The sequence below is a fragment of the Parasteatoda tepidariorum genome, chromosome 6, assembly GCF_982258835.1.
Source record: "Parasteatoda tepidariorum strain Cologne lab strain chromosome 6, Ptep-v5.0, whole genome shotgun sequence".
NCBI lineage: Eukaryota > Metazoa > Arthropoda > Arachnida > Araneae > Theridiidae > Parasteatoda > Parasteatoda tepidariorum.
This window is the reverse complement of record NC_141760.1, coordinates 55,726,487-55,740,533: the sequence shown is the minus strand read 5'-3', so window position 1 is coordinate 55,740,533 and position 14,047 is coordinate 55,726,487. Positions and strand designations below refer to the sequence as shown.

Here is a 14,047-nt window from a genome sequence, read left to right as displayed (position 1 = left end):
AAAAAGCTGAGACTAATGCCCAGAGGGTTAGATGTAAACTAGTGTAACTAAGTTTATGAAATATATATAATCTTTTTTACTGTGTATGATGTTATTGTTATTTTATTTTAGCTTGTTGCTCGGATGTTTGAAGCCATGGCTGGTCTCTTTGTTCATTCATCAGATATACATCTCTTTTTAAACGTTATTAATGGGGCCTTAGTTTTACATCCTGAAGATGCCATGATTTTACGTTTTTGTATGTCTACTTTTATGAATGCAGCTTTGCAGTTCAAAAATATTTTTGCTTCTAATGGGTAGTTAACTATTTATTTTTATTAACAAAATTGCAATATTACGTTTTATTTGTAATAATTCTAATGTAAATTATATTTTTTTACAGGTACTTACTTATTATGCCAACAATTTTACGTACTTATTCTAATCATCAAACGAATAATTTACTTTGCCGTACTTTGGAATTTGTTTGCAAGCAGTTCTATATTTTGCATCGAAAGCCATTTATACTGCAGGTTAGTTTTGCATTTTGTTTCAAAGAAGAATTATCTAAATGATCTAAATATGATTTATTTTTATTGCTTTTATGTAATTTAAACAAATTTATTGTAATTAATAATTTTATTTTTCTTAAATGCTATTTGTCATTCACTTTTTTCAAAGTGCAAAGTGAAAGATCAAGTAAATAAAATGTCTCAGCTCAAATTAAAAACTTTAACTTTCTTAATATTAACCAGTTTTTTTCATATATTTAGATGATATTGTATTTATTATAAAACACTTTCTTAGTATTTTTTTCATAAAAAATATAAAACAAAATTTAAAGACTAAAATAAAAATTTCTATGCATCATCATTTGTATGCATCTAACAGAATTTGTTTATGATACTTAATGTTATGGCAAATAGTAGTAGATTTATTAGTTCTAAGAACTATTATAGTGAAGATAATTTAGCTATATAAACACTGAATTTTATGTGAAGTCTTACACAGGGTTCCCCGGGTCAGGGATAACAGAGAAAACCTGGAATTTTCTGGGAATTTTATTTTGACTTCAAAAATCAGGGAATAGTCAGGTAAAGTTACAATTTGTTTTGAAAAAAAAACTGGAATATTCCTATATCATACCTGGAAAGTAACCAGACTTAAAATTGTCAGTAACAGTAATCAGCTATTGAGATTTAAATTAAATAATTCTAACACCTATTACAAATATTTTTTGCAAAAATTTCACATTTTAGTCAAACTGAAATGTTTCCTTCCTCTTTTCATAATATTTTTTAACACCAAAAATGTAATATTTCTCATTACAAATAAATGAATCAAAGTTTTCTGGTGAAAATACAATCTCAATTTTCATCGAAATTTACCTCGTATACATGGTAAAGTCAGGGATTTTTTTTCTGAAATTGAGTGGGAACCCTGCTTACAGAATTTGTCATTGATGTTTAATGTTACAACAAATTATATTGATTTTTTAATTCTAAAGAGTGTTTCAGGGTAGATAATTAGGTAAAAGGAACATTGAGTACCATGCAATAAATTCCATGTCATTAAGTCTTCGAGAATTTAATTGATACTAAATGCTATGGCAAAAAGTAACAGAATTTTGAGTTCTAAAAAAGATGTTTTAGTGAAGATAATTGAGATAAAACTAATACTACATTCCATGTAAAGTCCTATAGAATTTGTTATTGATGCTAAATGCTATGACAGATAGTAGCAGATTTTTTAGTTCTAAGAAATGTTTTAGTTCTAAAGAATATTTTTATTATTGATAATTTTATAAAGTGATTATTGAATTCTGTAGAAAGTCTTCCAGAATTTATTATAGAATGTTGTAACAGAAGCTAGTAGATTATTAGTTCTAAGGAATGTTTTGGTGAAGATAATTAAGATTAAAAAGATACTGAATTCCATGTAAAGTTGTGCAGAATATTTTACTGGTGCTAAATGCTAAGACAAATAGTAACAGATTTTTTAGTTTCAAGCAATGTTCTTACATAGATAATTAGATAAAATGAACATTGCATTCCACAAAAAGTCCTACAAAATTTGTTATAAAATGTCATAACAAATACTAGTAGAGTTATTAGTTCTAAGGAAGGAATGTTAGTGACGTTAATTAAGATAAAATAAACATTAAATTCCAAGAAAAGTCCTATGGAATTAGTTATTGATGCTGAATTTTATGACAAATTATAGTAGATTTGCTAGTTCTGAGAAATGTTCTTGTGAAGAGACATTTAGTTTCATTTAAAGTTTTGCAGAATTACTTATTGATGATGAATGCTACGACAAATAATAGTAGGTTTATTAGTTTTTAGGAATGTTTCAGTGATTGTAATTAATATCTAAGAAACACGGAATTCCTTTAAAAGTATTATAGAATTTATTATTAAATTTAATGCTGACAGCAGTGACGAATTTATATTGCTTAACAAAACTTTCATTGTATTCATACAAAAGTTACAAATTATGTTAAGGGAATTATGTTAAAACATATAATTTTTCTTTAAGCTATTGTATAATTAAAAATTTGATAATTGCCTCTTTTCCTTTGCTGACCGCTGACCTTTGCTTTTTTTTTTTTTTTTTCTAGTGAGTAAGTTGAACAAACTAAATCAATACTTAGTAAAATATCCTCTTATAATTATTAACACATTTCTAACTGTGGGAAGAGGAGTTGTCAACATACATCTATCTAAAGGTACCTCAGGATAGAATTGAGTTAACACGTCTTATATACTAGTGGTATATACTAGCGTCTTATATACTAGGAATAGGTTATTGTAGTGGTAGTCACACTACATTTCTCCCCCACCAGAATTTTATCTAGGATGGAATTCGATGTATAGGTATCACTAGTCAAATCATTGCTATTTTGCGAAAGACCGGGAGAGCTGTATTAAGTTCACCGGAGTTTGAGAGCTGATCATGACAGCTGTATTAAGTGCACGGTTGTGAAAGTGGTCACTCCTTTGTTGCTATTAGCAGTCGAGTAAATACAAGCTCCAGTGGTGTGTGATCAATACTAAGTAGCAACAGTGCGAGGAGAACAATGTCGCAGTCACAAATAGCAAGTCAACTGTTCAATGTTTACCATTTATCTAAGTAGATATTTTTATATCAAAGTGGGCGTTACTGTCAAGATAGGCGTGTTCAGATCACATCCGAAAGTCACCAATGTGTGGAGAGGAGTTATCAACAGTGTCAACTTTCATCTATCTGAGATACCTCAAGACAGAATTGAGTTAACACGCCTTATATACTAGTGAATTGAAATAGATTATTATAGTGGTAGTTACACTACACTAACACATTTTAAAAGTATAAGTAATCAATTCAGCGCTTCAAAAAAAATTAAATTTTAATGGTGACATACAGTTTCTCAATTGCTGGGAGTTGTAAAGTAATGTTATAAATATAATGTAACACTATAACTATTGATGTTTTTAGATGTTTGGAAGTGCAGCTCCCATTTTAGATATGGATGTTCAAAGCAGTTATGGTGATGCAAGCAAGGTGATTTTTATCTTTCATGTTATTCTTTTTTTGATAACTATTTAAAACTGGGGAAAATTTTCTTTCATCGGAAACTGAATTAGCGTCTTTTGTTTTTTGATACTTAATGCTAAAACTGTTTCAAATATTAGTTTAATAAAAATAGTTAATGATTAGTTTTAATTAAGTGGATTGGAAAATCATTTCTTTTAATAATCTCTTAAGAAAATTTATTCATAATAATTTTTTAAAAGTTCTTAGTATTATTTTTTTTTTTTTTAAATATCAATTTTGTTGTAATTTGTGGATAATCTTTAACGATGATTTTTGAAACTCTTTACTTTAAAAATTTGCTTCAAGTTTTAGGTACTCGAACTGTGTACTTTAGTTTAAGCAATATGACAATTTTTTTTAAAACAATTGACGAGACTTTATACAATAGTTTTATACAACAGTTGATAAATAGTTTTAAAAAATATTAAAAATACCCAGTATGGCCCAATTTACTTTTAGACCTAGATAAAAATCAATAAAAACAATGAAAGATCTAATTGTTTTGTATATTTTTATGAGTTTAATCATGCAGCAATGAAATCACTTTCAAAGTATTAAATAATTAAATTGCTGACGCTTCTCACTTTCAAAAAAACTGTGGATTTTCTTTGTGTTATTTTTACATTAATCAAAGAGAGAACTGATTAGAGTTGAACTGCACCTAACGTTCATGGCCATGTTACAGATCCATAACAGCCTTAAAAATATGTTATTTATAAAGAGCATTATTTCATATGGCATAGAGATTTTATTCAGTTCGCTCTTTTTCTTTAATTATTTTCATAATTTCAGTAAATAATAGATTGTGGTTATCTTTATTTTTAAGGTTCAACCAAAAGCTTTCTTTCAACTACTGCAATCTCTGGAACAGTACGTGGTCGACCCACTGGATATTTTAGAATTAGTAGATTGTGAAAAACCCCTTCGCGCATTAGACTTTTGTTATCAAAATGATCCAGATACTCTTTCTATACTGGATGCTATCTCTCTGTGTATTACAGTGGTAGCTTATGCTGCCGATTCTCAAAGGGGTCATCAAATGCTTGTAAGTGTTTTTCTTGTCTTTCTTTCTTTTGCAAATTTTATCTAAATATCAAGTTTTATAGAAGATTAATTTTGCTCAAATGCAAAAAAAAAATTTAAAAAATAAATAAATAATAATCAAAAAGTAGTTTAAAAGGAATTTTAAAGAAGATATTTTCTTTCTTTTAATTTTTAAACTTTGTTTTATGATATTAAAATTATGTGTCTAAAATTGCATAGTAGAAATATAAATACCATTCCAACGAAATCATAAAACTAACTTAATCATTATAATTAATAGAAAAATTTTTTTTAAAAAATGAAAATAATGAGAAATATAATAATTACAACGAAAATATAATATTTTTATGACTTTCGAGGCTGGTACCCCTTGACAACGTCAGCTTTGGTTATTATTATTATATTTTTCATTGTTATCTTTTTAAAATTTTCTATTGGTTTCAAATTTTCTTGTGGAATTTCTACTGCATTGCCAATTTATTTTAAAATTAACGAACAAAAGTTTTATTTTAATCTTAAAACTAACAAAATATTTACCTAATTTCTAAATTTCACTTTATTTTAAAAATGACATCATTTCCGTTTTAAAACTAAATATTATTACTGACTAAATTGTGAAAATGCCACTGTAGTTAAAATATTTAGTTTCATTCAAAAATAAGCGGAAAATATAAGTCTCCTGCCTCTATTTTATTTTTAATGGGAAGCTGTAATATGTAGGATGTTTTTGAACTTATAAATGTATTTTTTTTAAATTATTGCTTAACATGTGTCTTTACTTAAGCTTTATTCACTTAATAAATATAAAGTGAATAAAGCTATCTCTGCATTTAAAAAATACATGTTTTTTTTTAAATATCTATTTTATGAATCTTTAGTGTTAACTCACAATAAAACTAATGAATGCTTATACTTATGAAAAATGTTAAATATTAATATTTTAAGCATACAGATTCTTGCTTGATTTGAGTGGCATTCTTGTCTGTTACATATGAAAGTTTTTATAAATTATCTTTCTAAATATTTTTTTTTAAATATTGCTAGTGCCAAGCATTGAGTTTCCTTCTAAAATTATTACCAACTGAAAAAATTTGCTTTTCTTATAAATTGTCTGTTTAAAAGAGATCAATAATTATGTAATGTACTTTTTTGTTTTTAATAGTTAATGAACACTGTTTAAAACACTGTTTAACAAGTTCATTATAAGTACTTAACAAAAATGGTGTTCTGAAAGGGGATTGAAGCAATGCTAAAATATTATGTCTTAAAAATTGTTCATTTGCTTATATTTTTACAAGGAGGCTAACTCTTCTATACTATATAAATTTAACTATAAAATTACATTGTTTTTTAATTTTTGCTTAGTTAGAACCATTTGGAATTATTTACTTTTAGACAATTCTTGAGGCTATATTACCTTTCTACTTACGGCATCTGCAGAATCTGACTACGAAAAAGGAGACCCCTGGTGGTTCCCGATCTGAGCTGAGCATGATTCACAATATATCGATCTGTATGAAAACTCTTATTAGCAACTGTGAAGCTCTTGCCAGGTTAAATTACCTTCTGATTTCATGTTAATTTAATATTAAATATTTTATTTTGTTGCTACTTTTCTAAGTCGTGTAAATTTTCATTTGTATATAATGTCTAGAATTATTGATATGTGAATACTTTCCTATTTAACTAATTTACATTTCCTAATATTTTCATTATTGGCGAAAAGTTTTACTCAGCATTATATTGTATTCCATAATTAAAATCATTGATAATGCATGTGATATTATCTTATTCAATATTTTACATTTTCGGTAATGATCCTGATATTATTTTGTTTGATAATTTTCATTATCGATGATATGCATTTATCCAAGTCAATATTGATCTTGATATTTATTGTCCGACTAGACATTTGTGATACATCGTAAGAATACTTTTTAAAATGTTGTTATAATGATGTTTAAAAAATATTGATATTTAACAATATATTGCTCAGCTCTAATGACAACCCTTGGTAGATATTGCAATTTTTAAGTAATAAAAAATATCAATATAAATATTAATTCGTTTAAACAATTAATTATCTTATTTAAATTATGTATAGTGTCATTCAAAACTCTTCTATTGTAAAAGAAAATACTGCTATAATTTTCTACAGAAAAAAATTTTTTTTTTCAGTGCACTTCATTTTTGTGTAACTATTAGCCCTGTAATATATATTGACTAATTTAACAATCATACACAAAATAATGATTCAGAATCTACAGATTGAGAAAGGCAAATTTATTTGACACACACAAGTTATTGATAACACAGAAGAAAAAAATTATTGATTAAAACACTTTACTGCACTAAATATTGTATGCAAAATTTTTGATATTTAGTTTGAAAGAAACTTTAATAATAACTGATATATTTGTAATTAATAATTAAAGCTTTTTATTTCTTATGAAACTAAAGAATGCTTCATAGTGCAAATTATTATTTTTAAAGTTTAAAGAGCTCTCTTCAAACCCTTTAGAGTTACAGCTATATTTTTATGTATGTTGTGATATTACGATGTTTTAAATTTATTAGCTTTTTTAATCTCACTAATGTTTAAATTTTTACTTCACTGGTGTAAAAAAATATTTTACCCATTTCTTTTGTTATTGAGTGTTCTGTAATCACTGCCCTTAATATAAATTTTTAAAATCTTTCTCAAAAATGAATTTAAAAAATTAATAATTAATGGAAGAAGATGAAAAGTATCAAAACTATTTTTATATTTTTTGATGAAACAAGGAGACATTTGAAATAATATTTTTATAATCCCTTGTGTTTTCTCTGGCAGCTTTGATTCAAACAGCTTTTGATGCTTACAGTCAGTAGTAATTCATAGCTGTTTTCTTTTTTCCGAATTATTTTGCGATAGGTAACATGTGCTCTTTTTACTTCATTTTTGATGAGGATTCTAAAATTATATAATAAGGGTATTTATTAGGGAACATTCTACTTGCATTGAATATAGGATGATCCTTAATGAATGTCCTTTTGTATTTTTCTTTTTTGTTTTGTTCTGACATCGGCAAACATGTAGGAACTACACAGGACCACAACGTACAACTGATTTACGTGGATCCAGTATCAAAAATATGTCAAGAGGAGCTTATTCTCCTCCGTATGAAGTAGATGACGATAGCCAATCTAAGTAAGAAAAAAATTATTTTGCTCATATAAATTATTGCCGTTATTTGAAATTACAGTTTGGTTGAATATTGTTGTCTTTTTATGTCATTACATGTAATTTATGCATAAATACTTCATATCATTTTAATTAAAATTTATTAGTGTGTTGAAGTACTTTCTATGCATGCATAGAAAGTAGATAAGGTAAGTAAAGATAAGGTTAAGCTGCAGACATAAACCTAGTCCCCATTACTACGTGGAAGACATACAATCTTTCAAGATAAAATGTTCATACCTCAAATATATTTTAATGTAATAAAATAAATGTCTAAAATTTTTTGCAGGAACTTAAATATATTAAGATATATTTTAGATATATTTTATTATAATTTTTATCATTTTTGCGTCAATATTTTTAGTTACTAAACATCATTTCGTAAACAAAAAGGTTGATAAATTTTTTGTATACTACATTAGTAACTTTTATTGCCATTGTGTTTCCAATATTGCCTCATAATCTTATATTCAATTAAAAAATATTTTGCTGTATGAGTTACTTTTATTTATCTGCATGTTCATATTTGCTTATAAATAATATTTTTTTCTTTCAGATTTATGACTGACAGCTATTATAGTTCACGCAAACCACTTACACAACCACAATATGATCGCCCAGCTGGAGACACTGATATTATGAAAACTGAATTTCGTCGTCCCAGAGATATTTTACTTAGTGTTGTATCAGAATTCCTTACTATATGCTCTGCTAGACTTGCAGAACTGGCAAAAATAATAAAAGATCTTTCCAGCAAAGCAACAGAATTGTTGGATCAAAAATGTCATTTTGTGAGTATTTCTATCTATGCTTTGAATATATTTATGTTTTATAATAGTTTGAATAAACTCTAGTATACTACTTCACTAAAAAATTTTAATCACTCTTTTAAAAATCTAAAAACTAATAAAAAACAACTTTGAAAGCACAGACTAAAAAAGATTGAGGTCAGGTAGCAACAATTAGGATTTTTCAACCTAGCTTATTATGAATTTGTGCACTAATAATCATATCAATTAAACGAAACTTCCATTTGTTAGTCTTGCTATGTTAATCTTACACTAATAGTTTTCTATTTTAATAGCAATTTAATTTTATTTAATTGAAATTTTATGTTATTAACATGTTATTCACAGTTAATAGGAACATTTCCCAAATGCTATATATATATTTTTATTTTTTTATTAGTAATAAATTGATTCTTTTTTTAAAAACTGTTACAAGTTATTGTTATTCAGATATTTCTAAATTTGATATCCGCCATCCCTAGCATTTCAAAATTATTATATTCATAAATTTCTAGCGTATTCTTTAAATTTTTTAAAAAAATGTTCTTCTTTTTTACAATTTTTGTATATATAATGTAATGGAACTTTGGTAGGTATGCCAAATTTATAATGAATAAGGTTAAATTTAATATACTTTACATTTTGCAATAATTTTATTACAATGCACAATTTCTTCATAGCAAATCCGTATACATTTCATTATAACAGCACTTTATCCTTACATTTTCATTAATGCTTTTTACAACAAAAAGTTTTTTTTTAGTTGTTTGACTGCCTTAGGTGCTGAAATTTCTTAATTATATTTATTCAAATATCCAAATTGATGTTACTAGATTCAATCCGAAAAATAAAATATTCCTATCATGGAGAAAATTAGTTTCTTTTGGAGGGAAGCAGAAAAAAAATTACAAATAGCGTTTAAAGTTAATGACTATACTAACAATTTCTACATTTGTGCAATATTTTCTTTTTCCTTGTTTTTTAGTTATGAATGTTAAAAAGTTACTTATGAGTGTAGTTCATTATCTTCCTGCTAGCTAACTTTATATTGCAATATTTATTCTGATTATTTTATGTATATTCTAAACTTATATAAATATGTTTAATTTCAGAGATTAGCTGAAGTGGCTCACAGTCTTTTGAAATTTGCACCATATGATCCAATTACAATGTCTTGCCGAGGTTTGCAGCGTTACATGAATGAAGTATTGCCTCATTCTGAGTGGGCACAGGAAACAATGCGACCAGCCCTCATAATGGTCTTGCGTCGGATCGATAAGACTTTTAACAAGATTGCTAAAAAACCCGCTATTCGAGTAAGTCTATTAGGAATTTGGTTGTTAGTTAACACAATTATTATTTATTGTTATTCGGTACAATTGTTATTTACTGTACATATAGGGGAGAGTCGGGTAGCCCCGCCCACTGTCAATTTCATATGTATAGAATATTTTTTCAAGTCAATGGGCCATCGTACATTAATTGTTATATTAAAAGAAGATTATTTTCAAAGTTTCAAGTATTTATGCAGCTGTTAACATGGTAAGGAATAGTTTTGAAAATAAGTGTGATAGTCATGAAATTAAGAAAAATTTGTTGAATGTTTCGATTAAACTTCATTTTAATACTAAAAAAATAATTTTTTCTATACATACAGCATTAAAGTATGTAGTCTTAAGTTTAATTTGCACAAAGTAAGAAGTTTATGTGTGAAAAATTGTTCGAGTAATTACAAATTTACAAAAAAATTAGATTTCGGGGAGCCCCGCTCACATGAATGTCGGATATCACCGCACAATTTTATTTCGTCGATAAATGTACGGTTGCAAAGATTATTATTTTATTGCTTCAAATTTGAATGTTATATGCATTTTTAGCAACAAATATTGTTGTTATTAAATTATGGAATTCACTAAAAGTATATAAATATGTAATAAATAAAATAATTTTGTGATAAAAATGATAAATAAGGTTTATCTATTGTCAATACATTGGTCATTTTCCTTTACACCTGAAAAAACAGTCAAAAAACATAATTTTTGTAACTGGGCGGTGCTACTCGACACATTTTGAAAAGAGTTGAAAAATATGTTTTTTTAAATTTCTATTTTTTTAAGTTAAACTATTCTTTTTTTGGTTTATTCTTTTTGCATTATTTAATTAGATGATAAAACAATCGAAACATACAAAAATATTGATTATTACTCAATATTATACAGAAATATAAGCAATACTCCTTAAGTGGGCGGGGCTACCCGACTCTCCCCTACATCTTTTGTTTTCAATAATTTTAAAAGAGAAAACTTCATTTTTTAAGGGAATTTTTCCAATACGTTTTGGATAATATCTCAAGCAACTATTTTAAGATTGTTAAATTTAATTAAATGGAGAAACTTCATATAAAATATTAATCAACTAATTGATTTAGTTTATTTTATAGACTTTTAATGCTACTTAAATAAGATTATCATATTATCTATTTATTAGATTATCATAATTAACATAAAAGCAAGACCTGATTAAATGCTGTCCTCTCAGTTCCTTATATGCACTACTTTGAAGTGAAATTCTTCGATTTATTAATGTTCCCTTTTTATAGACGATTCGTTGACGATTGTTTTATAATGATGGACAATTCTGGCATTAATCACATTCTCAATATTATGAATTCCATAGATCATTGTATACAATTCTTAGTTGAACAAGAAAATAATAAGTGTTTACCTTTCTTAGAAGTTCTTATTTCTCATAATTGCAATAAATTTCTCACTACTATTTATCAGAAACCATTTGAAAAAAGGATTATTGCATTTAGTAAAAAATTGAAATTTAAATTAAAATTTAATAGAATTACATTTCCATATTTATTTCCTATTGTTAAATTTCATAAATGTCCGGTCAAATTTAGGTTTATTGCGTGTGGTACTGATTGTTACAATTCTGTTATTAGTAAAAAGTTATTTAATTTTCTTAAAATTATTTTACTTAAAATTAAAAAAGAGAAAAATATCGTTATAAAAAGTAACGTTGATGTTTTGGACTATATTAATAATAATGTTATTTCTAGTAGTAATACTTTTGATTTTGAAAATTTGTTGAAACAGATTGTTGAAATTTGTAGTGGCATATATGATAAGTATTTAATTAATGAGAAAATTGATAAATCTTATTGGTTAGATTTATGCAGGTTTAATCTTTTTGAGAATATACTTTTTAATGGTTTAGATTTTTATAAACAAATTATTAGAATTCCACTAAGTAATTTCTTTTCTGGTTCTTTTGTTAATGTTTTTTTACATTTTTTTGAAGCTAAATTTCCGGAGTATAGTGATTTTAATGCATTTAGATATATTGATGATTTGATTTTGTTTAATTGTGATAATTATGCTTTTATTTATAGCATTCATCCTAAAGATTTGGTTTTGAAAAAAACTAATGAGAATTGCTTAAATGTTGAATATTTAGATTTTAAAATTGATATTGTTGATAAAATAATTAAAATTGGTGATTTTGATTAACGAAAAGCTTTTAAATTTGAAGTTATTTTTTTCTATAACTTTAATACTAATTTGTGCAATAAAATTTTCAAAAATTTGTTTTTTTAGCAAATGTTTAGAATTAAAAAAATTTGCAATAATGTTGAAAGTTTTTGGGAGGCTGCGAATAATTTTGTGAATAATTTGAGTAATAATGATTTTCCTTATAATTATTGTAATGTTAATTTTTTGATTAGGAAAATGATTGAGAAATACTAATTTATTTTAACAGGGCGAAATTAAAGTCTTGACTGAGCAGCCCCAGTTGAGCATTTCATTAATCTGTTATGTAATCTACTTTTACTATCCTTTTTCCCTACTACGCATTTTATAGAGGGTGTTTTCTTTTATTTCAAATGTTTCTTTCACATTTAGTTAGTTTGTGAGATTGCTGTTTGACCGGTTTGCTGTAAGTTTTTATTTCTTCACTTTTATATTATATTCTCAAGTTTTTGTTTGAAATTTCTCTTCTTATTTGATTTTATGTATTTCTTGTATTTCTCCCTGGACTTTTACAAAACCTTCAGGGTACTAAGAGAGCTAATTTTGACATTTGTCCACTTTATTTATACACACAATAGAAAAGGTTTTGTTCTGTGGCTTCCAGACCTGGTACTCACTGAAGATGTCGGCTTCAGTGGCCATATTTTTATTTTATTTCCATTTTTTTTTATTGCTTCAATTAGTCTTTCTTTTGAAAGTTCTGCTACTTATAAGCTCGTTGCTTTCAAAGAAAGTTCTGTTATTATAGAATTTTATATTTTGTATTCTTTTACTTCATATAGTTACCTATTCAAAGAAGAGCTCCTTCACTTTAAAGCTATCACAGTAGACTGCAGTTTCCTTCTACTATTATTGTTTCCATCTACAGAAAATTAATCTTTCATACCATCAAACTCTCTAATTTGAATTTTAACAATTTGATTGCTTTGCCTTGTTATCGAAAAATAAGTTCCCAAATTGCTACGATTATGAATAAATTTAAGTTTAAAGTAATTTTTTCCCTATGAATAAACTAAATTTCATGAAAATTGAAGACCATATTGCTGATATTAATTGCTAGAGTATTTATCAAAATCATGTTAATGTGTTCTTGGAAATTTCCTATGTTCAACTCAACTATAGCTAAAAAGGCATTTCATTGTATTTTTCCTTAATTATGATTATTCGTTTATTTTTTTAATGTTGCATTAACTTTTTCATATTTACTGTAATAAGCATAACACAAGTTTTCCTTTAATGTTATGCTTAAACAAGTTTCCTCTCAGTTTTATTCAAATGTTCATATTTTAGCGTTCAACCGATTAGAATGCTGCAAATGCTGCATTAACTTTTTTATATTTACTGTAATAAGCATAGCACACGTTTTGCTTTAATGTTATGCTTAAACAAGTTTCCTCTCAGTTTTATTCAAATGTTCATATTTTAGCGTTCAACCGATTGGAATGCTGCAAGATCCCTCCTAAAAGGTAAATATACAGCATTCTTCTTTGTTTTACACGTTTCTTACAATATTTATGTCAATTTATATTTGTATTACATATACTTATATTCTGTTAAAAGGTGTGTACCTCACATTATATAGACACCCGTACATAGTACATCTTCCTCATCTAAAAGTAAGCATATTTATTTTTATGAAATATTTGAATGTTTCTATTCACTTTAAATATTTTTTATCTGATCAATGTTATAAAAAAATGTATGTTAATTTTTCTCTAAATAAAAAATTTGGATAAAATTGAAATAAAGTGTAACAATTATTTTTTAGTTTATATTACTTTTACTTAAACTTGTTATCCTTCTGTTCTTCTAAATGTTATTACATGAAAATGATATATAATGAGCAAATTACGAACTCTTCCAGGTAATTAATGTTGTAAGGGTTTTGAAAATTGCTA

At 26.1% G+C, this 14,047-nt stretch overlaps 1 protein-coding gene across 1 annotated transcript in view; it reads left to right on the top strand.

Moving 5' to 3' along the window:
- unc80 (unc80, NALCN channel complex subunit) overlaps positions 1-14,047 on the top strand; it is a 97,540-nt gene that overhangs the window by 62,699 nt on the left and 20,794 nt on the right. Inside the window, exons 44-53 of the mRNA XM_043046998.3 lie at positions 112-296; positions 383-512; positions 3,457-3,522; positions 4,382-4,600; positions 5,995-6,152; positions 7,679-7,789; positions 8,379-8,613; positions 9,723-9,926; positions 13,576-13,615; positions 13,710-13,765. Coding sequence (XP_042902932.2) covers positions 112-296; positions 383-512; positions 3,457-3,522; positions 4,382-4,600; positions 5,995-6,152; positions 7,679-7,789; positions 8,379-8,613; positions 9,723-9,926; positions 13,576-13,615; positions 13,710-13,765 — 1,404 coding nt within the window. The remainder of the gene's footprint in view (positions 1-111; positions 297-382; positions 513-3,456; positions 3,523-4,381; positions 4,601-5,994; positions 6,153-7,678; positions 7,790-8,378; positions 8,614-9,722; positions 9,927-13,575; positions 13,616-13,709; positions 13,766-14,047) is intronic.